The sequence below is a fragment of the Elgaria multicarinata genome, chromosome 2, assembly GCF_023053635.1.
Source record: "Elgaria multicarinata webbii isolate HBS135686 ecotype San Diego chromosome 2, rElgMul1.1.pri, whole genome shotgun sequence".
In the NCBI taxonomy this organism is placed as follows: domain Eukaryota; kingdom Metazoa; phylum Chordata; class Lepidosauria; order Squamata; family Anguidae; genus Elgaria; species Elgaria multicarinata.
Window position 1 is genome coordinate 87,316,566 of NC_086172.1, and position 25,552 is coordinate 87,342,117.

At 41.5% G+C, this 25,552-nt stretch overlaps 1 protein-coding gene across 1 annotated transcript in view; it reads left to right on the plus strand.

Moving 5' to 3' along the window:
* Positions 1-25,552, plus strand: part of TSPAN4 (tetraspanin 4) — a 232,412-nt gene that overhangs the window by 132,184 nt on the left and 74,676 nt on the right. Inside the window, exon 2 of the mRNA XM_063117103.1 lies at positions 16,211-16,402. Within this exon, the coding sequence (XP_062973173.1) occupies positions 16,211-16,402 (192 nt within the window). The remainder of the gene's footprint in view (positions 1-16,210; positions 16,403-25,552) is intronic.

Sequence of the window (25,552 nt, forward strand, 5' to 3'; positions counted from 1 at the left end):
CATCAGGGAAATGCCACTTTGTTTTAGACGAGAACCACCCTGCAATATTGAAAAACTGCAGAAATCCAGCTTTACTTCCACATTTCCCCCTCCTCAGACAGCAAGGGAGAGTATGTAAATAAAATTGGCAAACATAAAATTGCAATAAAATACAACTACTCCATGAATTTATAACATGAGGAGGTAAAGTAATAAAAAGCTATAAATTTAGTGTCAGTCAGGCCCCTTTATCAGTCTGTATAAGCAGTGTGTACATCAGGCAATGCAAGAAGGGGATTAAAGCATTGTGTATATACACTCCCTGGGCAGTTTGCTAAGGTTTCCTCTCAGAAGTACACATAAAGCAACCAGAGAAACGATTTACTAGCTGACTGGGGGGGAAACCAGGTCCCGCTTCAGGATTTTGTAAGCCCCCAGGATATGTATCACACCCTTCAGCTTCATAAGACACTTCCCAGAATATTCAGTAGGCCCACCTGACCCTCTGAAGAGGCCTTTTGTGGATAGAGGGAGCTGCAGGGGTTAGGAGGGCAAGGGAATGATAATCGTGTGAACTTGCGTTCCACTTGTGTGATGTTGGATAGCATCCCTTGGGTTTTGCTTAGCTTTTAGTCCTCTGCCTCTGAAGTGGTGAGTGGAGAGAACTTCACTGTTGAACATGCCTCCACACCAGAAAATGCTCTTCTATCCTAGGTAGATTCATGAAGAGGCAAATACTTACAAAGACAAAGGAAGCATTGTTCAGTGTCCTGTGATACTGCTACTGTGTTCCTAGCTTATTCAGAACAGAGGAAGAAGAGTAAGAGTTTACCCCCAAACTCGAATGTGTTTCAGTGTTCTATATCTGAAGACAGCCAATGTAGTGTAGTGAACAGACTGTTGAATTTAAACCACTGCAGGTAAGGTTCAAATCCTCTGCTTAGCCGTAAAGCTCACTGGATAGCCTTGAGCATGTAACACTCCACCTAACATACCTGACAGAGTTATTGTAACAAATAAGAAGGCTACATAATTAATGATATTTGATCACATAATGCAAATGAATTATTTGCCATTTTCACTTTTGCCCAGTCCCTGGAAACTTGAAAAGAAACTTGAAATTGATTCTGAACCTTTCCTTGTTTTCTAGTGAATTTCAAAGCGATCAGATGATGTCTTTGCTTTGCAAAATGTCACTACTTGTCATTACAGTGTGATTATTGTTCATAAGACTGCTATTGATCAAGTCAATCAATGCTTCATGCTGCAGGGACACCTCCTGCCACAAGCTGGGAAAGCTACATTTTGTTTGAAGTCTATGTTTTTAAAAGCTATTTCTCCATAAACAGCATGTTTGTCCTCCTGCAGTGACTTGTTACGGGAGATGCAGAAAATGGTTCCTATCAGCATCTTTATTTTATGGATATCATTAATATTATTCATGCTTCAGGCTGCATAAACATTTCATATTTCAGCATCATAAGTTTCTGGGATAATAAAGAAAACATGCTTGTGTGTTTGGAGTGGAATGCATGACATTTAATGCTTGAAAAGCTAGTTAAAATGTAATCCTTTGGTTTCACGAGGAATTCTAATCATTCCCGTGGTTGGCAGGAGAGAGAGAGGTGGGGGGAGGGAGGGAGGGAGGGAGAGGAGGTGGAGGGGAAAGTTTGTTGCATGCCCTTAGATAATCATTTTCTCTTTCCAATGCATCTAAGAGTTTCAGCCCTTTAAAGGATGTATTATTCCTAAAGAAGCAGGTAAGAAGACAGAGTCAGAATGGGAAGCTCAGTATTGTTTGCTTCAGATTGGTTTTCTGTGGAGTTATTTTGTGGTATGCCACAAAATCCAATATGAGCTGGAATGAGTCTTTGACTTCAGTTTGTGAATTATTAGATAAACCCTTCCATGTCATTTAGAGACAAATCAGATATCATTCAAGGACTTTTTCATAGCACCACGTAAAAGATTATATGTTATGCCAGCTCTGCAAAGGGGTGTAGTGAATGTGCCTATGACAATGAGTTGGTTTACCCCCATGTGTACAATTTTGTGTGTGCATGTTTCTGGATGGTGTTAAAGATTATGAGTTAGCTTGTCTGTCAGTCAGGGGAGGGTGAATCCATTTCTCATACTCTGCCACAGCTACATTACTAAGGAGTACATGCTAACTGCTATGAGGGAACTTAAGAAGTAATGAGTACAGAATTAAGATTCAGAAACTGAGGAATTGTGATTCAATTCACCATGTACATTGATAACTCTGTGCTTGGATCCTAACTTTTTGCTCAGTTAATGAAAAGAGCTTCCATTCCAGGAAGGAGAATTGCTTTCACAGAAGGAGGTATTGTGTAAATGGAATCTTCTTCCATTCACAGAATGAAAAGTTAGGTTCCATGCCAATAATAACAATAACTTGTGTGCCTAAAAAGTGTGAACCAAACATGCTAGCACTGATGCCTCTTCCTAGACTGTGGTTCCTTCTACATTTTATAGTGCTGTAAAGGTATCTGGACTTTCACTGCCCTGGAATCTCCACAGTGGATGTTCTAGCTTATAATGCTGTTGGACCAGCTACTAAACTTCATTGTAGTTTAGTGAGTCAGAAAATATCGTGCCACTCCTTGAAACCCATTGCAAAGACAGTGGATTCTTTAACTTTCTTTTAACCTTAAGATGTTCAAGCAGCATAAATTAAGCTAAAAATATGAACCAGCCTGATAGAGAAGAAAAGTTGCTCTTGAAACTCATCTGCAAGCTATTAAAGCCAAAACGGGGGGCAGCAATACATCTTCTGTCAAACTCTATATTTCAGCACCAAGGACAGCAGCACAGATTCCTGCGTTGCAAGCAAGTCTTTCATTCAGATGTTTGTGGCTTATATTTGGGGATGTATATATATATATATATATATATATATATATATATATATATATTTAAAAAAGCTATTTATATGTCCCTCATTATTATACTGCCAGAGATCCTTGGGTACTCGCACTGTCCTTAAAAGTCAACTCAAGCTGACGAAATGAATTATCCAAGGTCATATAGTGCTAAGGGCTTTTCTTCCTGATGATTTTGCTGTTTGTATGTTTCACAATGGCAGTTTTTTTTCCTTTTATGTAAGAATTTATTCCAGCATTTTAAAAGCGTTATCTCTACTGTCAGGCTATTCTATGATGCACACATTATCAGATTTTATAAACAGATAAACAGGCTGATTTATATGCTAGACAAATATTTCCTTGTTCTATCAGAACTTCCATAGGAAACATCAAATCATTCTGTGTTTGGAGAGTTTTTATCACTTCAGTCACTAATAATTTCATTAGTTAAAACCCATTCCTTATTGTAAACCATAGTTTTATACATTCTTTAAATCAGGGATTTGACCAATGTCTATTTTCTTGGGACACTTTATTCATCTGGGGCCAAAAGTGCATTTTGCTACACAAGGAATCAGGCTCCATAATAAATTTGGTCCCACCTAGCAGTTAAGAGCTTCACAGTTGTCTCTGTATCTTACAACTAGTAAAGACTGTTTTGTTTTCTTATGATTGAAATGGTGGAAATGAATGAAATGAATTTTACCATACTTCGATAGGGTCACCAGAGGCCATATAAAATTACTTTAAGGGCCAAATTCGCCCAGTAGGACTGCATGTTAGCCATCCCTGTTTTAAACTAAAGTTGTCTAATAGATTTGCCCAATGGATTGCAAGTCGGCTATCCCTATTTTAAACTAAGGTGGTTAGCATCCTTAGTTTGCTTTCTGCTATTTGTTCCTTTGATATAAAGAATAGGAGTTCTGATGACAACCTGCCATTTCTGATGGCTATTTTCCACAGATCAGCTTGATTTCAGAGCTCATAAACCCAACTTTCCCCCTTGATCATATTGATTTAATTATGGTCCATCCCAGCTGCATTTTGGAAATGACATTTGAGGAGTAGATGACTGAGTTTTAACATTTTCAATTTGGCATGGTTTAAAACTGGAACCTGAAGCAGATGCAGATTTCCATCCTCACTTTATATTCCTCTCTCTTTTTCTCTTGGATATGAATTCACTGTACATTTTCTGTTGAAAATTATCTAACACTCTACTTAAAGTCACCACTTCACTTTAATTAAAAGTTTGGAAATATGCAAGTTTAAATGCTATTTTAACCATCAGTTCCAGAGGGATAACTAAGTTAGTTTCTTGCAGCAAAAACAACAGAGTTTTGAGGAACTTAAATATTAACAGATTTAGGGTGCAATTCTGTGCGTGTTTAGACAGAAAGCACTGCTGGTTGAGGAATGCTGGGAGTTGTGGGCCTTTTTTATATCTAAACAAGTATAGGATTACACCCTTATTGTGGTATAGGTTTTGTGGCTTGGAACATCTGACATGAAATGGCATCTAATCCACCAGTGTTTATGCTCCAATAAATCTGTTAATTCTTAAGGTTCTATAAGACACTCTGTTGTGTTCTGTGGTTTGTAACTCATTCCCTACTATAAAATTAACTCTGATCACTATCTTCCCACTATTACCTTTCTTATTTAAAAACTACATTTGATTATATGATTTTTGTATAAGGAGCAGGACTCATTTAAGTTGATGACAGATATCACTAATTAAAATTCATTATGAACAGATGTGCTGAATATGGAGTTGGACCATTGGTCTATCCTGCCCATTGTTGACTGTTAGTGGCTCCCAAGGGTTTCAGTTACGTGCTGCATGAGACATCATGAGTTCTCTTCTTCAGTGTTTCGCCAGCCTCCACAAATAGATCACTTGTGTGCACTGTAAATACTCAAATAAGGAACCAATTGCGATATATGAATCATCTTTCATTTGTGTAGCAAAATTGTCTTTAACATTATGAACTGTACCTCTGCCTACAGGACAGGGCCACCAGGAATCAAGACCAAGGGTCCACAAATATTAGCTTGTCTCTATTTGTGCTTGCTATTAACCCCTCTCCTCCCCAGCTCTGTATTCTTTGGCATGTGCTGTTTTTATCTTCTCCAAATGTCACAGCAAGAGAAAACTCAGAGGAGGGTATGTGTATTGCTAGTTGTCTTTCTCTCCAGACTACTAGGGGCACTTACCTGTGGCAGGCGAGTGAGTGGATTTGAGGCTGTCTGGTTAAGACACATGACAACTTGTAAAATTCCAAATTATTTTTAAAGGATACTGATAAAGTTGCCTTGGAACATATCTTTTGAATATGTATGGAAGTCAAAAACATTGTTTGCATTGGTAAATAGAGTAAAGTTCAGAATAAAAATTAATGCAGATGGTTCTGCTGAGTAATACACTGACATCTGTAAAATGGGGGCAAGGCAATGGTTTTGAGACAGGTCCATTGTGCCACGCTGTCTCAAGTTGGCAAGACTCAGTTCCCAGAGTTGTGAGCCAAAGCTCATCCCAGGAACAAAGCTCAAGGCAAGTTTACATTTACTGGTGTTCCCAAACAGAACCAACACTCTTTGCAGCATAATATTCTGGGAACTCCAGGCAGCAGTCTGATTAATACGGTTCTAGTTTTCTGAGATGGATCACCAAACAGGGTAGCAGGTCAGGCAGATAGGAAAGGTGTCCAAGTAACAAGTTGGGAAGGAAAGACAGGTGAACAAGCAATGGAGACACAATAGCAAGCTTGTTGAAATTTCCCAGAAGGGTTGCTAAATAGTGCCAGCACCCAAACAGGCTAAAACTCGTTAACAAGCAGCACATGGGAGTAAGGCATTAAAACAAACAGGCCAGGAAAATTCAGGGAAGAGGTTCAACTCCCCCATTGCCAGGGCTTGCGGCCTTGTGATCTGCTGCTTGGTCTCAGCTTATAATTTGAAAAATGGGCGTCATCCTAGGATGCAAATAATGTCTTTCGGTGCCACAGGTAAGTGTGTATTGCAACTTCCCTTTCCACATTGGGAATCCACATGGAAGGAAGGGAGCACACCAGATGCGAATGAAGTATTGTAGCAATTTTTCAGTGATGTAAACAAGCATAAGTAAAATTGTTGGTATTTTTAAGGGGTTGGCTTATCCTAATGCACAGTTCCAACATGTGCTGATTTTCATGCTAAGGGTTTGCAAAAGCGCTGCAGATTGTAGCTTTTTGTTTCAAACTAATTTCTCAAGCAGATAACAAGGATGTGGGATGGCAGGCTAAACAATTAGTTTCAGAGAGCTTTTAATTTTTAATCACCACACACTGTTTATCATCTTCAGAGCTGCAACGAGTGGCAGCTGTAATTCTCTGTGATTTACTCAATCCCATACATCTGAAACTCATTCTATTCCTCAGGGTTGTAACAAGTCTCGATGTAGTGGGACAAAGGAGAAATAAATGACACCAGGACAAAATGAAGGAGTGTTAAAAGGAAAATACAGCAAGCAATAGATTTTGTTTTAAACTAACACCATGAGACCCGTCATGGAGAAGCAGCTGTTGTGTGCTGTGTTATTACTTACAATGGTGCAGCTGACATGCCAGGAAAACTTGCCATGAGTTTGGAAAGGAGGTTCAATGTGGCTTAGAAGCCAAGCAAGCAGGAGGACAAGCACAGTTGGTGGGGGGACGGATTATCTTTCTTTCTTTTTTTTACTTTGGCACTACAAATCATGGCAGCTTGCAAGTGACTTCTGCATAGTGTGGGTAACATTTCCTGCTATTTATTTACTGGTTTAATTAATTAAAATATTTATGATATACCTTTTCTACTATTCAAGGCAATTTACAGCAAACTACATGCACACAATACAGTTTACAACCAAAAAAATTAGAGGAGCCTGAGATTTTTAAAATCCCCCTTAAGAAAGCTTGTAGAAGTCCCAGAATCCCTCTGACCAAAGGCATTCACAAGCAGGTGGATCTGACTAAAACCTAGGAGAGAGGAATGTAAAAGCACCTCTTGGGAGAGGTTGTTCCATAACACTGGAAGAACTGAAGAGAAGGCCCTTCTCTTGTATCTCCTGGAGGGCATTCAAAGCCCCTCCAACTGGATGACAGGCAGGGTCCAGTCAAAATGATCCTCTCTGAGGGGAGGAGCTATCCCCACATTGGCTCTGCCTAGCAATGGCTGAACAAGGTCCTTACTGAGGTCCAGGAGTTCACAAGTATAATTGTCTCAGGGTTTGTTTGTTTGTTTCATTTTATAAGATTTTCCTCTCATTGTCCTTCCTTCCCTCCCCCCTTTCCAACTTAACAGCCAGGGAAGAGATCAGGTGGTCTCTAGAAGCAGCTGCATTTTTGCTCTGTGAGGGAGGGTCACCCACACCAGCGGTTTATCTTAGCAGAGGCCTTGCAGGCTGCCCCATCCCAGCCAGGCAACCGGAACCTTTTAGTAGAAGTGGGAGCACTTAAAAGTGCTGGCTGGGCCCCAAGCTCTCTCTACTCAAGAGGAGGCTGGGCTGTCTGTTCTTTCCACCACTCTAAATCAGAACTGGTAGGCCTGGTGCATGCAGCCCTGCTCTTCCTAGCTACAAGAGCCAGGTTCTAGGAGAGAGCCAGGCTTGGGAGGGCCCTGGGACATCCCCCAGGGGCCTCCCAAGCCTCTCTCTCTCCACTTTCCAGAGTTCACAGATAAGGTTCGGAAAGCTGAATAGACCAATCGGGCTAAAGGCAAAGTTTCCCTTCAAGTGCCAAGCAAACATTATTCACTGCCTGAAGAGGTTATGGATTCTGTTAAAGAGCCTATGATGGATGCTCTGGCCTCTTCTGCCATCATTTTCATGGAGGGTGAGGGTGGTCACAAAGACCCCTATCACAACCAGGTGGAAACTGTGTTGTGAAGGGGATTTGAGGCCTCAGTTGCAGCTGTTAGAGGCTCAGTCATTAACTCTACCTTTGGACAGAGGACCTAGCTGAAATGGAAGGAGCATCTAAGTCTATCAACGATAGGCTCAAAAAATTTTCCCCAGCTGCAGCCTTACTAGGACTCCTCTCTAGATACTATTCAGTTAGAATGCAGAAATGTGGCAGCCAACTTTGTGGTTTGGAGAAAGGTCGGAGGTTAGACCCTTGTCCCCAGGCCAGACTGTTTAATTATGCTAGTTGCATCTCTGGACAAAGTGTTGGTAGAAACTTGAGATAAAACCAAGGCTTTACTCACATCCAAAAAGGATGATAAAAGAGCCAGAACGCATCAGACCTTTTGTTCAGTTTGGGTTCAGAAGAAGTCCAGATCCTTAGGTGGATATTGGTTTTGAATTTTAAACCTAAGAATTTTAAGATGCTGTGATTGTTATTTTAATATTGTATTGGTTTTATATGCTCTTTTAACTAATTTTATGTATTATATTTTATTTAGTGTTGTTCCCCGCCTCGATCCAGAGGGAGAGGCGGGTAATAAATAAATTGTTGTTGTTATTATTATTATTTTTATTATTATTAGGCTGATGAGTTCTAGGCCAAAACATCTGGAAGGCCAAAACTTGCTGTAAACAACTGGGGAAGAAGGAAGACAGCAAACAACAACTGGGGGTAGAAGGAAATAATATATGCCTTGTATTTAGTCCCCTCCTTGCTTTGAAATGGAAGTTTTCTTGACATCATTTGAGTGTCTCTCCTAAACCCTGCCTGATCTGTTTACTTGTTTCTGTTTATTGGCCCTTAGCTTCCCTTCTGATGTAGCTTAGCTCTGTGTCCCAGTTTGCCATTGACATGTACATAGTTGGGCCTGTAGACCCTCATGCTGCTATTTAGGAGTGTCATCAGTCCTTGCATGCTGGTCCATTTAAACTGAGCATTGGCATGGAGTCAGATCTACACTTCTGGCTGCTGCTCCATTACTCAGTATGCTAGAGGGCAAATTTACTAAGGTACTGCATATTTTCTCTAGACTGCACCAAAGTGACACTCTTATACTTTGTACTTGACTTGTGGAACACTTGCCAAAAAAGATTGCACTCACTGATTTCTCTGTCTATCCCTTTGTCTGGTATAATGTATTCTTCAGCATGCATTAATTCAATGGGCTTCAGTTCCTGCTAGTTTTGAGTGAATCTCAAGAGTCAAGGATATGGAGCACATTGCATAATAACATTTAGCTTTGTGTCCATTTCTACTGTCAAACTTCAATGTTAACACACAAGGTCTGTCAAAAGAGCCACTTGTCCTTGATGGCTATAAAATCAGACAAGCTTGAATAAGATCCTTATGGCCATTTAAAAAACAATCTGCTTTTAATATCTCATGCATCTGAGTGAGCAGTGCACAAAAACCTTTTCATCTTAGCTAATGACAGGGAGGATTTAACTGTTGTCACTTAAGGGGATTTGTTCTCTCACATGTACAGTAGTAAGAACTGGATTTCAGCTGGGTGAGACGAATAGGAAAGCTCTGCATTCTCCTTCCTCAGAGAACAGGCTAGCGTTAAACAAATCTTCCAAAAAGAAAAAGAAAAATAGTGTATTTAAAATTAATTTGTAAAATCTCCCATAGTGAGTCCTCTCTTAAATGTAAAAGGGATGGAAGTATTCATCACAGATCTTCAGTAGGTATTTTATCAGTATTCAGTATGCATTTTATCCCTCTTTCCCCCCTCCCCCAATGATCTGGGAAACTATGCCTGTTCCTGAAATATAACATCACAAGGCAGCAGACCTAAGGCTGCAGTCCTATACTGTTACCTGGGAGCAAACTCCATTGAATTCAGTGGGACTTACTTAAGATCATGGTCTAACACTCATAATGCTTGGCCATTCTATATCCATTCTTCAAATCCAAAGATTTTTATACCTCTTTGGAAAAACCTTCTTCTGTGTATTCATTATTTATCTTTTGGGGGCACGTATGTCCAACAAGAATGATGGGAGAGTTTGAGAATTAAGGGTCCAGTGCTATGTGTGTCCACATGTATGTACGAGCCAAAGCAGCCCATGGGATTAGTTCAAGAAACGGGGATGAAGAAGGGAAGTGGAGAGGTAGTCCTACGTTCATCATCTTCATGCTTCCTTCTCCTGCATCCCAACCACTTTCACTGCTGCCATTTCTGCACTGTAAGCAAGAACAGAGGTGGTTCTGCTGGTGCCCTGCACTTCACTTCCACCACAGTGAGGACATTAGCTCTGTGGACAAAGGGCTGTGGGATGAACAGGTGCAGACAAAGCACTCTCCTCGTTTTTCCACTCTGTAGGTCTTCATCCAGGCAACTACTGCTATCACTGTGATGCAGCAGCTTATATGGTAGGAGGTGTGTAGGTCATTTCTCAAGCAAGATGATGTGGCACTTTGCATTTGATCTGCATAGCTCTGTCTTGCCTGTCTGAATAGTCCCACTTCACACTGGAAACAGCACTTTTATCAATGTGGTACTTTCCAAGTTGTGTGCCTGTGTTTTACCATAAGAGGTGCTTTGTTTGGGGATTTACTTTTTCCTAGCATCACTGTCTGCCTATATATGGCTTTGCGAAGATCTTTTTCTTGTACATGCTTTTCATGCAAAAGGCCCAGATTCAATGCCTCCCATCTCCAGGTAGAGCTGAGGAAGCATCATTCCTGAAACCTTCCTGTGTTCCCATATTCCCAATGATGAATATTGTGTAGTTTCCAAAATGTGGAGTTTCTTAAGGTGATCTTTGATAGGAAATTGTATGTGTGAGCGAGCGAGCAATTTTGCATGTAACAAGAAGCAATCATGAGTGAATTTCCCCGTGGGGCTTCTCATCACGATGCCAGTCGCCACTTTGAACATTTCAGCTGTGTGTGTGTGGGGGGGGGGGGTGATTATCAAGCCATAAAACAGGCCATGGGTTCTGAGTGGCTTGTAAACCACCCCAACAACCCACTTTCTCTGTGTACGCATATAATGACAAGCTGGGGCACACCCTCATGGGCAAATTCACTCACGGTGGCTTGCCATTACATGCAAACCAGGTCAGTGTAAAGTAATGTAAGATCATAGACTACTTCTATAATAGGCTCAGTTGAGCTTTGATAGTAAACCTTACCCAGCATATATGATGTTTAAGCCTCTGCCTGATAGATAGATTCTGTCCAGATTCAGTGAATAGATGACTGGTTATCTGGTGTTCCTGGACTGCTAGATTTGCCTTCATGAGATTCCTTTGCATTTTGAATATTGAGTTGGATATATTGCTTCATACCAATTTGTTGCCCTCCAGATGTTTTTGTCTACAACTCCCATCAGTCCCAGGCAGCATGGCCAAGGGCCAGGAATGTTGGGGTCTGTAGTCTAAAACATCTGGATGTTTGAGGAAGCCTGCTCTCTCATTCTGGCAATTATTTAGAGCCAGATTGGTTCTAACATTTGTAGTAGAAATGTCAGGGGTGAGCTGTGTTACCTCAGACCAAGGGCCCCGTCCAGTCCAGTCCAGTCCATCTCAGCAGCCCATTACAATAGCCAGGACAGCTCATAGGCAGAGCATGAAGAAACAGGCCCTAAAGCCTGAAGGGTTCACAGAGTCCACCGTTGCCCCTACTAATTTAGGACTCAGACTCCCAGTGCAAGCCTCAGAGTCGTGACAGGTGCTTCTGCTCATACTGCCACCAGTTCTTTGGAGTACAGAAGGGATGGGCAGATTTCAAGCTTGTTGGGTCGACTTTGTGTTTTACTCAAATCCTGAAATCCACCAACTGAAGCCAGGTGCAAAATGGTGGCTCAGGCAGGTGGATTAAGGAACATATGCTGAGCCCAGGAATGTGTGATTGGTACCAGTACCATGCTCACTTCATAGGGGTGGAGCTTCCCATGCTGGATGAAATAATTATTTCTGGATGAAATAATTCTCTCAGTATTTTCAAAGGAGATTTTTGGTTTCTTAGCAGGACAATGCCTTGAAATGATCAGCTCTCATTTCTTTTTAAAGTGGTCAGCGCATGTGGTGAACTTGAGGAACTCCGGGAACAGAATGGGGCCCAGCTACTGCTGTTACATATCTTACAAATGCCGCTGGAGTGTTTAAAAAATACTTGATTTTACTTGGTAGTTAAACATCATAGTAGAATATGCTCACAGAAAACTGACTTAAATTATTCTGAAACCTTAGTATTCTCCAACTACGGCCTATAAGTAGATGTAAAATACAACTTAATAGAAAAACAGATATTTCTCCACAACATCCTATGTATTATGCATGGCCAGTATTAACTAGGCTTTCTTTTCTTCTGTTACAAGTGGATTTACTTATAGTTAAATGAGTCAGCACTGCTGTGTATATGGATCCTAATCTGGTAATGAACCCCTAAGCTTTTGATTAGATGCATTTTTCTAGACAGTAGAAACAATAAAAATCACTCAGGGGCACCAAGATGAACAATGAGGCCATTTCTGCCATCATATTGTAAAACGTGAGCAGAACTAAAGCCTCCAGTTATATGCTTATATTAAAGCTATTTGAGATTCCTTTGTTTATAATGGCGCAAGATCAATAGAAGTATATGCATTCTAAATCTGAATAATCTGTTTTCTAACCTGTTCACATAATCAAGAAGCTCTAATCCTATAGCCCTCTTTCCTTCCCCACTGTCCGAATGTGTCTGTGTGTGAGAGAGAGGAGTGGGGGCAGATGAGTTCGGATGATGAATGAGGAAAACAACACAGTCACTTGTTTCCCCCAACCGTGTTTGTGTTGGTCACATTTCCGGGATTACCCTAACTATCTGCACCACATCCCAGTTTGCCATGTTGTCCAAATCCAGCATGGGCGTACTGACTTTTCACCCACCATGTAGCCCATGGCTTGTAGTAAATTTGGACAACACAGTGCAGGTAACTAGAGTAATCCTGGTCACATGACAGGCACATGCAAGGGCAGGGGAAAGAACTGATGCTATGGTGTTTCCCCTGCTGATTGTCTGAACCCAGCCAGAACGAAGGGTGTGTGTAAAGCAGTGAATTCATGGTTTGGTTAATCTTTAGGTTAAACAAGTCTATTTCTAGAGATGTAGATACGTTTTGTAATTCCTTGGCTCAGAATAAAACCTTGGCTACTTGTAATTCTTGTTTTAGGAATGGAGTGAGCATTATGATCCTCAAGGTCTTCCCTGACTTTAATTCTAATTTCACATATGCACCAGGCCTTGCTGCTGCTGGTGGATGTTCCAGCAGCAGCAGTGATGGCAGCAGAAGGGTAGGGCTGGTTTCTCCATTCCCTCCTCCCCTATCACTTTTTCTCCCTCTGTCCTGCCCTGGCACCTTGAATTCTGGGGAATTTAGCTCTCCCGGGGACATCTAACATTGATAGACATAGCTGAGAAAAATGGATTTCCCAGCATTCTAGGTGGAGGAGAGAAGAGGGGCTGTCTCCAACCTCCTTTCTGGCCATGACAACCACCCACAGACAAGGAGGGGGGAAGGAAAGAGAGCAGTCACCAGGTAAAGAGGTGTGAGGGCAGGCCATTTCACATTTGAAAATGCACAAAGAAATTGCCGCTCTGCACTCCTGTCAGGCCCGGCCCAAGGCATTTTGACTGAGGCAAAACACATGATGGTGCTCCCTGGACTGGTAGTTGAATCTTTCTTAGACATTGCCAATGGGGCACCGTCCTCCACCCCACCTGAAGGTAGCAGGGTAGATTAGGGGTCACAAGGCAGATTGTGTGGCCCACAGCTCTCTCCTCCATCACCTTGCAGCTGCTGGGGCGGCTGACTCACTTTGCCCAATGGTAGGGCGTCCCGTGATGCTTGTAGATATACTTTGAAGAAAACAAATCACCCTGTCCAAATGATGGCCTTTCTTCATCCCTTGAACCCCCACCCCCAATTGGCTCACAGTTAATAAGAATTGCCTTGTTCACATAAATATCCCCCTATGAGCTGGCCAGAGAATAAAGATAAAGAAAAGAGGTGGCAATAGCAGTGTATCTGTTGTAATTGGGTGGGATAGAGGAGCTGTCAAAAACTATTACTCAGTACCAACATCCAGAACCAGCTGCATTTTAATTCAAGGGGGGATAAATGCTACCGTCATCAGGAAGCTAGCCAAAGGTGTCATCTTTGATCAACAGGACCTGCTTCACACAGTTCCTACGAAATCAATACAGGCTTGGTACTTATTTGCTAATATATATCATGCTATCTCTGCAGTCTTCCTTCCCCACCCCACCTGTCAGTCTTTTGTTTCAGTGATTAGTGTCTCCTTTCACTGTGACAATTTAGGGGGCTTCCAGAAGACAGTAAAGCTATCAAAACCAGCCCTGTTAGTAGTTTTGTTTTTGTTTTATTTCACACAGCAGCAAGCTCTGAAAACTGTCAGGCATCATCATCTCTCATCACTCTTCCGTGAATTGTTTGGCATTGCAAACAAGGAATGGTGGGGAACTGTGGCACTGTGGGGGAGGGAGCGGCACATTAATAACCCAGTACAATTATCCATAAATCGCAGATCCTTAGCGGTCAAGAGGAAAATATCAAAACAGGCAAGCAGCAGTCAAACAGCGAAAACAAAACTTTTCCCGTGCTTGTCAGTGGCTCCTCCAAGATCCCTGGTGTTCAATTTCTCTTTAGCTGATGTATCTGGCTTTGCATGGGTTGGAATAGCCTTGAGTTTGATGCAAGATAGCTTTTTAAGCACAGTTACATAGCTGTACCGCAGGCTTCAAACACAGATACATACTTATAATAGTTACAATTAATTAATGCATTTTAACAACCAAATAACCTTGATAGGAAAACCTGAAGGGTCCACTTAGTATGAATGTCAAGTTTCAAGTGTCTAAGTTTCATGGTCTTGGCGCTGACATCAGACACATACCCATTATTATTATTATTATTATTGACTAGCAAAAGGACTTGGCTTCAAGTGGGTTGGAATAGCATTTAATTTGATATAGTGAAGCTTGCAAGGAAACTTATGCAGGTGTTAGGATTGAACACATTATGCCCAGCCCAAAGCTACTAGCACTGTGGCCGTGTTCCCTGCCATGGTGTACCCCTAAAGGCCTCTGAGGGAGTGGTCTGCCCATTCCATTTTCCTGAAGAGGAGATGTCCTACAGCATGGGGTGGTGGTAGCAACTGTATTAACTCTGCCCTTTGGACTACATCTCCCTGGCTTCAAACTATATTGACTGCAATGCTATGTGCTGGGTAGGGAAGTCTGTCACCTAGTAACTGAAGATGGTACTGCAGACTTCAAACACAAGGACACATAGAAACCAAATAACCCCAGGGTATATATCCTTAGTGTGCATGCCAAGTTTCAAGTAGAGATGTGTGACCCTGGGAACTCCATTCTATTTAAGCCCAAAGTGATTCCACAGAGTATACAAATTCCGCAGAGTTTATGAATTCCAAATTACATTTTAATTTGTGCAAGTGGGAGGATCTTGAATTTGTGCAAAGGGTGGCCTAATTTATTTTAAAAAAATATATTTTCTTATTGGCGATCTTCTGAAAGAGTTTGCTTGTCCTGTATGTAGCCCTGCAGAACCATATTTCCCCCTTGTATGTATCTTTGTCAGTTTCATCCTCTCCACACACTGCTTTGTTTAGCCCAGCAGAGCTATATTCCCAACTTGCCAGGCTCCTTTGTAGACACACTTCCCATAGCAATCCCTGAGCTGTTTTGAATAGTTGGCTATCTGGAAGTGAAACGGTTGACACAGCCTCTGGCTTTTCTTTGCCAATTGCAATAAACTGGACTACAGCTTTGCCGATAGCAATAAACTGGACCCCACGTTTCCAATATCTGAACTGCCTACATTTTTCTGTGGATCTTTTCTTAGTCTCCAGCTTTACAGAGACTTCATTAGCTTCTCTCAGTGTGTGCATATCCTTTCCGCAAAAAATGTCAATTCGAGCAAAGGCACTCTGCTGAAATCCATGGGCTTAATTTCCAATCCCTGATGTGTGGTTGGCTCTCTTTGTGAGGCTGGTCCAAATCACTTCAATTGCTTGCCTGTAGAATGGAGATCACAACACTTCCATGCCTCCTTCTCTTTCTCTCTCCCCCCCCCCCCCCCGGCCTTGTCTCTTTCATAGGAAAGCTTAAGGGATCACAGACACTCGCTTAACTGTGTTCATGTTAAACGCACCCAGCACAACTGTGCATCAGTCCTGGTTACATCACTGTGAGATTTCAGTGAACAGAACCATGCATAATTGTGAGAATAACCACAGCTTTATTGTGAACTTCCTGGATATTGCTGCTTCTGCTAATGATGATAATGAAAGATAGTGGTGATGAAGATGATGATGATGATGATGATGATAATGATAGCTTTGTTAGCAGTTTGACTAAGTTATCTTGTTTCTCTTTTGTGTTTTCTAGCTGGGAGGCTGTGGAATTCTTGGAGTTGGCATATGGCTAGCTGTTACCCAAGGAAACTTCGCTACCCTCTCTTCTTCCTTCCCTTCCCTGTCAGCTGCCAACCTGCTGATCATCACGGGGACTTTTGTAATGATCATTGGCTTTGTGGGGTGCATAGGAGCCATCAAAGAAAACAAGTGCCTCCTGCTTAGTGTGAGTATAAAACAGTGGGTGTCTCTGTTGTCTACCTGCATCCTATCTTGTGGCCTCTGTCCTATATATTATATATCCCATCTTGCGCATATATTAGTGTCCAGCATGTTCTTGAAATGAAGTACTGTGCATACCAAAGTCCAGCACAAGCAATCGCCGTGCTGCCATATACTGAAAATGGCTAGCTGTTTTCTTCTGGGATAACGCATCCATATCTAGTATGCAGTAGTTATGTAGAATATTAAAGATATCTATTAACAAAACAGGGTAATATGCATCTAGGTTATCCACCAAACTGACAAAAATTACCCATCAAAGCTGCAATTTAAACCAAGGATACTATACTTTGAGCTAGATAATTTAAAACTTGCAGATTTCATGCCTTTGAAGATACAAGTGGGAACACATATAGCAATATATTCGTATTTGGTTATTTCATAGATAAATCCTAACCCATGATCAACACAAATATAAAAATGGAAATCATGCAAAATTTGGTTCACCTAGTTTTTAACTATTCTCTATTATTTTCTTTTAACTAACACATCTGTAAAATAGTTTAATAAACTCTCTGGAACAGTTGTGGGAGAAAACAATGCACAGGTTGAATGCATGTTCAAGACAGAAACAGATAAAATCTATGAAGGAAATCTTTATTATTATTATTATTATTATTATTATTATTATTATTTATATAGCACCATCAATGTACATGGTGCTGTACAGAGTAAAACAGTAAATAGCAAGACTCTGCCGCATAGGCTTACATACTAATAAAATCATAATAAAACAACAAGGAGGGGAAGAGAATGCAAACATTTTCAGTTCTGCTCCCAAGGTTGATGTTTATTGGGAATGGCACCTTTTTGGGGGGATTTTTCTTGGGGTCTGACTGATTGCCATATTTCTTGAGCCCTTGGATGGCAAGTGAGCATGCTAGTGAGCATTTTACCCTATCATGTGTGGCTTGCCTGCTTGAACCACCTAGTCTTATTTCTTTTAATGAAACTGTATTCTTTCTATTTCTACTGCATTCCACAGCTGGTTGACTGTTGGGAATCCCATAGCAAGTGAAAATTGGTTTCTTTTTCTTCTGCAGTAATTAGGTATTAGACTGGATGTGGTAGTATCCAATATTTTTGAAGAAAATCTACTATTGGCATTGAGCATAGCCTGAGATCCATAGAGACCTCTCTAGAATTATGTAGATTATTTTACCACTGGGATTAATTTACGGGGCATAATGAATTGTTATACTGTTGCAGAAAAAAATTAAGTCTGCAAAAATGTTCATAAGGCTACAGCTCAGACTGTTAAATTAATCTGTGCTTACTATTCAGTATAACTGACAGCCCATTGTTTCATTTCTCCCCAAAAATTGCCCCTAGTTTTATTAACCCTTCTTGATGATGTTTGGTTTTTAAAAAAGATAGCTTAGAATTCCATGGACGAGTTTTCTCCTACAATTGGGATTGATAATTTTTAAGGTGTATTTTAAACTCTACTATTTTCTTTCTTACTTACTTACTGTGTTTTGATACCACTGAAGTTCTCTGGCAGTTCACAAAACAAAGTTTAAAATAATAAAATACATAATAGACCTAATGCAACAATGGAAAATCTAAAAGACATTAAAATAGCCATAGAATAAAACCAAGGAAAACCTACCAAGGGTGGGCAGCAGCAGTACAAAAATTTTAAAAGCAACAATGGTGTTTTTTAAAGCTGGAAGACAATTTCCAAGCCCTTGTTTGTCATTCAGCATCTCTTTCAGAGGTCAGCCAAAGTGAAAAGTGATTTGTGAATATATTCTACCCATTTCTTTCATTAACAGCAATTAAAAAGGTAGCAAGGCTAGGCATCCATGTGAGCTGGAGCCCTATTCATATGTGCACAGGGTTTTCTCCTGCAAACAGCCACACTCAATGCAATTAATATGTGGACAGGGCTTCTGGGTTTATAGAAATCTGGGAATTAGAGCTGAGAATGCCACGGCTTTGACTGATCTGTCAGCTTCCTGCACTTCAATGAATATTTGAATATATTTTATATGCACACCTTTCCTGAACAGCAAACTGCTGGGAATCAGTACAGACACTCCATTATAGTGTTTTTCAAATATGCTCCAAGGAGCCCCAGGGTTCCTTGGAAACTTATCAGAGTTCCTCAGTGGGAAGATCAGTAATGGCAGACAAGCTTCCCTGAAAGATTGCTTCACCGCCATTACTGATCTTCTTCTGCAATGCATAGTCATAGAGGGGGATGTTGTACACTGAGGGAGAAGCCAGGGGAAGGGAGAGAGAGAAATGTGAGGGGGGAAAGCATGAGGGAAAGGGAGATAAGGGGAGAACTGCCAAAAGTCTGGGAAGGGAAAAGCCAAAATCCAGAATTCGCAGAGGGCAAAGAAGAAAAGCTAGAAGCCAGAAGCAGACAGACAAAAAAGCAGCCAGAGAGAGCCAGAGGAAAGGGGAAGCAGCGAGTGAGAGTTAGAGAGAGAGACGGAATCCAGAGAAAGCAGCCAGACAAAGACCCTGTTCAGACAACATGCTAAGCCATGGTGGTTAAGCATTTGAGCTAAATATTATGGTTCAGCATGTCATCTGAACCATGACACAGTGTGTCATGTGAACCATTCCTAGCCATGGTGGCTACATAACCATGATTTAAACATGCTCCCCATTTGCTGCAAAAAAAGTTAAACGGACTAACTGTGGCTTAGCGTATTGTCTGAACAGGCTCATACAAACACCGGGCCCATACAGAAGACACCATATACCATGGCTTGAACCGTGGTGGTTAAGCCAGAAAGTCAGGCCATGTTCAGAAGACACCTTAAACCATGGCTTTAACCATGGTGAATAAGGCTTTTTGTTTTATTCACCATGGTTAAAGCTGTGGTTTAAGGTGTCTTCTGAACACAGCCCGGCTTTCTGGCTTAACCACCATGGTTCAAGCCATGGTATAAGGTGTCTTCTGAAGGGGGCCACAGACAGAGAAATCACTCTCTCACACACAAAGCTCGCTTGTACATGCACACCTACACACACAAAAGGGGGTGCCTCCCTACATTTTGTGATTGACCATGCCACCTTCCCACAGCATAGTGAAACCCAGGACATTTTTTCAAAATGTAAAATATGCTCATGAACCCCAATATTTGCCTACTCCTGTATTATGCACTGTGAGAAAGCCAAAATATGAGATGAATGGGTTGGAAGCACATTATATTTGTCACACTTTAGTCCTATTGAAGCTTATGTTACCCATGACTAGCTTGTCCCATTGATTTGAATTGGACTAGAGCTTGTCTAGCATAGTCTAGATACAGCCCAATGGATTTGGGGGGGGGGGGGTTAGGTCACATAAAGCGCTGTCTCACTAGCCCACATTTAATGACTCCCCGCCCTTCAAAAATAATAATGAAATGGTGCATCTCAATAGAAATGGAGGGAAGGACATTCAATTTCAATAGAATATAAAACATTGCTCGAGCTATTTCACCATAGTGGATTTAAAGGATATAAGAATCTCCTGGGAAATGGAAAAAATGAGACAGGCTTTTTCTAGGGGCCACTCTTCTATTTTCTCTTGTGTCATTTATATGATTATGATATTGTGTTCATAATTCATTGGAAAAGCACCTGAAGTCAGGGACAACTGTTTTACCAGTAATATACAATAAATAAAAACTTACCTGATTTGGAGCCAATACCGGTATATTGCAAGTGAGTTGAATTGCATCGTTTGTGATCTGGGTGACCCTGACGTTTTACGTGTTTGAAATAGCTCCTTAACAATCTTTGCCTCTCTTTAAGAGGTAGAGAAAGGACCAGAACTGAATGCTACTTTCCATTCCAGAGCAGTCATTCACATTAAATCATTCCAGTCAGCACAATTTAGAGCAGGGTGAAAGCTAAAGATGAGAGGCAGAAGAAAGTTAGCTTAGAGGCTATTCTGTTCCCATTGTTTCTTGATTTTCTTGAAGTATAGTGCACCTTAAATTGAACCTTGCCATGTCTAAGAGGAAAGCTGTCATCTTGTTTTCCTGTGCCTAGTATGGTGTGCATTACATTGGACTGTGTGCCATTTTCTTGTGTAGAGTCTGTGCTTTTTTACGCAGCAAAAACAATTCCAGGAAATTCCCAGGAAACTCTTAAACAGATTCCAGAAACCCAACTATATGGATATTGTAATGGGGTTGGTCAAGAATCTTCAGTGCTGAAGAATGCAAACCCCCTGTTGGAAGGCATTTAATAAAAGTAGATGCTGGATGACAGAGAGGGAGGGTCTGTACATAGGAACAGAGGAAGCTGCATTACATTGAGTCAGACCATTGGTCCATCTAGCCCAGTATTGTCAACACTGACCAACAGCAGCTCTCCAGGGTTTCAGGCAGGAGTTTTTCCTGGCCCATATAGAGATGCTGGGAATCAAACCTAGGATGTTCTGCATGCAAAACATGTGTTCTGTGACTGAGCTACCTCCCTGTTCCCAGCCCTGCTTGGAGATATCAGGGGTTAAATCTGGGATCTTTTGCATGCACAGTCTGTGCTCTTCTGTTGACTGTAGCTCTTTTCCTGTAAGTAGAGCATATGGGGTGAAGGTCAGAATAGATAAACAGTAGACCAACTAGATGGATCTCTTCAAACAGCAGACCAATTAAATGGACCTCTTCTTTCCCTGTTTATTGAAACAGCCCATCTCACCATTTGGGCTCCATCCAATCCTCCTCCTCTTCTCTCTCTATTTGCCATTATTTGATGTTCATTTTTCAGAGCCTAGATAAAGCAAAAGGCCTTTTTTTGCTCTATGCTCTCATTTGTTTTAATTAGTAAACAGAGTTATTGTGAAGGCTCAGACAAGGAGATGTAAATTAAGATAAAACCCAAGACTTCACAATTGTTGTTTTTCCTTTTCAACTTCCCTCAACCTGTTCTCTCTGAACTGAATAATATAAGGGGACCTCAGACTAGGGATAAGTGGGAAATTTGTTCACCAAATTTGCTCTTCCCAGACCTACACATGAACCCAAATACAGTTATGCAGTGGTATTTGCACTTTCCCAAAAATTCATGATGCAGTTTGCTAATCAAAGAGTACATATGGATAGGTGAAAATGCCCTCAAAAGCCATTATATTAGGGGAAAATCATTTGCCCAAAAATGTGTAATTAGGAAATGTGTACATGCATTAGAAGAAATGTGCAGAGAAATATGAATGAATTTTCATTTGTTTTTTAACGAAATAATCTGCAAGTTGATGTGGAAATAAGATGGAACGAATTTAATGTTTGAAAAATGAGAAATTGAGCAAAATTAAACTTGACAGATTCATCATCCCTACCTCAGACCTTTAAGTTTGGATTTGAAGAGCAGTTCTCATTGTCCTCCATGTTGGTTCTTCTAACAAGACAAAGCAAGTCAGTAGTTAGCATCTTGTGCAATGTGTATTTAGTTTGAGGACCAACTCTTTGTTACCTCAGAGAGGAGGACAGAACATAAAAAAGACTAATGACTAATTTCAGTGAGCTAGTCACTAATCTCTGGTACTTTGTGAAGGGGATTCATCTGCTTGTAAGAAAAACTTTTCATGCTTGGAATGAGACCCAATTTGCATTTAATTATGCCTGGTTGCATATTCTAGCAGAAGCCGGGCAGGCAGACATAGTATTCAACTTTTTGCCTATATCCTCCACTGGTTAGGGGTTACAAAATCCAGCAGATGCTCAAATCCCCCCAGAATTAGCCACCTCTTGATCTGCCATGGTATAAATGCTTCAATGCTGTGTAAATATGGTTTTATTGTTTTATGTATTATTGTTTTGTTTGAATTGTTGTACTCTGCCTCAGTGACGTGTGTGTGTGTGTGTGTGTGTATCATAGAATCATAGAATAGCAGAGTTGGAAGGGGCCTACAAGGCCATCGAGTCCAACCCCCGTGCTCAATGTAGGAATCCACCCTAAAGCATCCCTGACAGATGGTTGTCCAGCTGCCTCTTGAAGGCCTCTAGTGTGGGAGAGCCCACAACCTTCCTAGGTCACTGATTCCATTGTCGTACTGCTCTAACAGTCAGGACGTTTTTCCTGATGTCCAGCTGGAATCTGGCTTCCTTTCACTTGAGCCTGTTATTCCATGTCCTGCACTCTGGGAGGATCGAGAAGAGATCCTGGCCCTCCTCTGTAATATTTTCCCAGTACAGGACTGCAAAATCCTGCAGCAGGGGCAGCCACTTGGCTCTATCCATCCCTGGTTCAGAGGAGAGCACTCTACCCCGGCTGCAAATGTTCCACACTTCTGATGTGCAGAGAACTTCTGATGTACAGAGAAAGTGATCTTGATAGGCTGGAGTGCTGGGCTGAAAACAACAGAATGAAATTTAATAGGGATAAATGCCAAGTTCTACATCTAGGAAATAGAAAACAAAGGCACAGTTACAAGATGGGGGATACTTGGCTCAGCAATACTACAAATGAGAAGGATCTTGGAATTGTTGTAGATCGCAAGCTGAATAGGAGCCAACAGTGCGATATGGCTGCAAGAAAGGCAAATGCAATTTTGGGCTGCATTAATAGAAGTATAGCTTCCAAATCATGTGAGGTACTGGTTCCTCTCTATTCGGCCCTGGTTAGGCCTCATCTAGAGTATTGCGTCCAGTTCCGGGCTCCACAATTCAAGAAGGACGCAGACAAGCTGGAGCGTGTTCAGAGGAGGGCAACCAGGATGATCAGGGGTCTGGAAACAAAGCCCTATGAAGAGAGACTGAAAGAACTGGGCATGTTTAGCCTGGAGAAGAGAAGATTGAGGGGAGACATGATAGCACTCTTCAAATACTTAAAAGGTTGTCACACAGAAGAGGGCCAGGATCTCTTCTCGATCCTCCCAGAGTGCAGGACACGGAATAACGGGCTCAAGTTAAAGGAAGCCAGATTCCGGCTGGACATCAGGAAAAACTTCCTGACTGTTGGAGCAGTACGACAATAGAATCAGTTACCTAGGGAGGTTGTGGGCTGTCCCACACTAGAGGCATTCATCCATCAGGGTTGAACTCGATGGCCTTATAGGCCCCTTCCAACTCTGCTATTCTATGATTCTAACTTTTCCTCCAACTTTTTCTTTCATATATTTTGTGTGCTGTGAAGTCTTATTGCTACAATTCAAGCCTGGCGCTTCTACTAACTTCAGTGTGAATTATATAATTTGGCATGAATTATATAAATTTGAGGGTTCAAGACATATATGTATATATGACAGTTTTAGTATTTCCATGAAAAAGCATTTAGGATTCCTTGTGCGGAAGGCTCCTCAGCTGCTGAGAGTTCTTGAAGCCCCCATTAAAGTGCAGGAAATAAGCCAGTTCCCTCTTGCTTAACATCTGGCTCACTAAATCATCTTAAAGGGTTCTTTGCTTCTTTTTGCCACCAAGATGCCTCCCTTTTAAAAGCTCAGTGGTGATGTCTGTTTAGAGCAGATATTCCACACAACTCTGAAATCCACATTCATTCATTTATTTTTCTGTACTGAAATGTAAGACCTGTGATTTCCAAAGAAAAATGCTGCTGGCCTTTGAATCTAATTTAGGAGCTATTGACCTCCTTTTGCCTTATTGGAAGATCCCAGCCCTAAATGTTTGAGAGGGTAGGAAAATGTGCACTTGGTGATATGTAATTCAGTTCAGCTGCTGGTTGCATACAAAAGCAGATGGTACAACCCTTGCATGCTAGTGGAGATTGGTGGCTCCGATGTCAGTGGGGCAGTGAATCTGCTCTGGGCTTCATTCAGAACCTGTCAGAATTCTAAAGGAGCTAACCAAGGTGCACTAAAACCCAAAGTGGTTACTTGGATGGCTCCTGCATAGTTTTGACAGGTTCTGAATAAAAGCTGGAGCAGATTCATGGCCCCACTGACATCGGAGCCACCAACCTCCACTGTTGTATGCTCGATGAGGCCAAAGCTTATGACCGTCTTTCTGTAGATCCTTTGCATCCTGGGGAGGCTTAGTACTGAGGGGGGATTCCAAAGCTGCTCCCTTTCTTTAAATTAATATTCCGCTATTCTCTGTCCATGGTTAATGAGAACAAGCAACGTTGAGCACGTGCCTGGAATGTGACAGAGATCTGTGGCTTTGGTATTTTATGACATTTTATTGATTGGGAGTCTGTTTTCCTCCAAAAGTCATAAAATACTGAAAATGCCATAAAATGCCAATTAAAACTGCTGCCTGACATACAGTTCAAGGGACCGTTTCCCCCCTTTTCTTGATTGCTAACTTAATAATACCAAATGATTCATGTTGGAAGCTCAAGTGCGTAAGGTGAAGATTCACTCGCCATGAACCGCCATCCTTGATTTATGAGCCTTTTGCATTTTAGAAACGGTGTTTTGCCTTTGGAAACTTGCAGCAAGTGATACGGACCTTATGCTAGAGCTGCTTGTTGATTGTGCAGACTTTCAAAGCCTACACATTCCTAACCTGAGCCTGGACATCAGAGAACATGCTAAGCCATGGTTAGGCTGCTAATCCTTTTACAGTAAATAGTTAGTGAGTGTGTTTAAAATATGGTTATGTAGCCACGATGGTTAGGAATGGCTCACATGACATGCTAAGTCAAGGCTAACATGACACGCTAAACCATAATGTTTAGTTCAAAATGCTTAACCACCATGGCTTAATGTGTCATCTGAACAGGGTCTTTAAAGCACTTGTTTGCAGCCCCTCTGCAGTGTTCTATTCTTAGACACCAGCCACACTGCACACCTTTGGCAGGTGTGCAAATATTCATTATTCTGACAAAGGCATGTATCATTCCCACTGCATATCTATGGTCTAGACTGACAAACAGCAGATGATATGGCTCGCCAGCTACGGCCTCTTCTGGACAGGGATAGCTTAGCCACAGTGGTTTGTGCATTAGTAACCTCAAGACTGGATTACTGCAATGCACTCTATGTGGGCCTGCTCTTAAAACTGCACCAGAAGCTGGAGCTAGTGCAGAACGCAGCAGCTTGGCTGTTCTCAGGAGCTACCTCTTTTCAGCATATAACTCCTTTACTGAGAGGATTACACTGGATACCAGGCCAGATTTAAGGTTTTGGTACTAGTGTACAAAGCCCTAAACAACTTGGGATAAGGATACCTGACAGAGTGCCTTC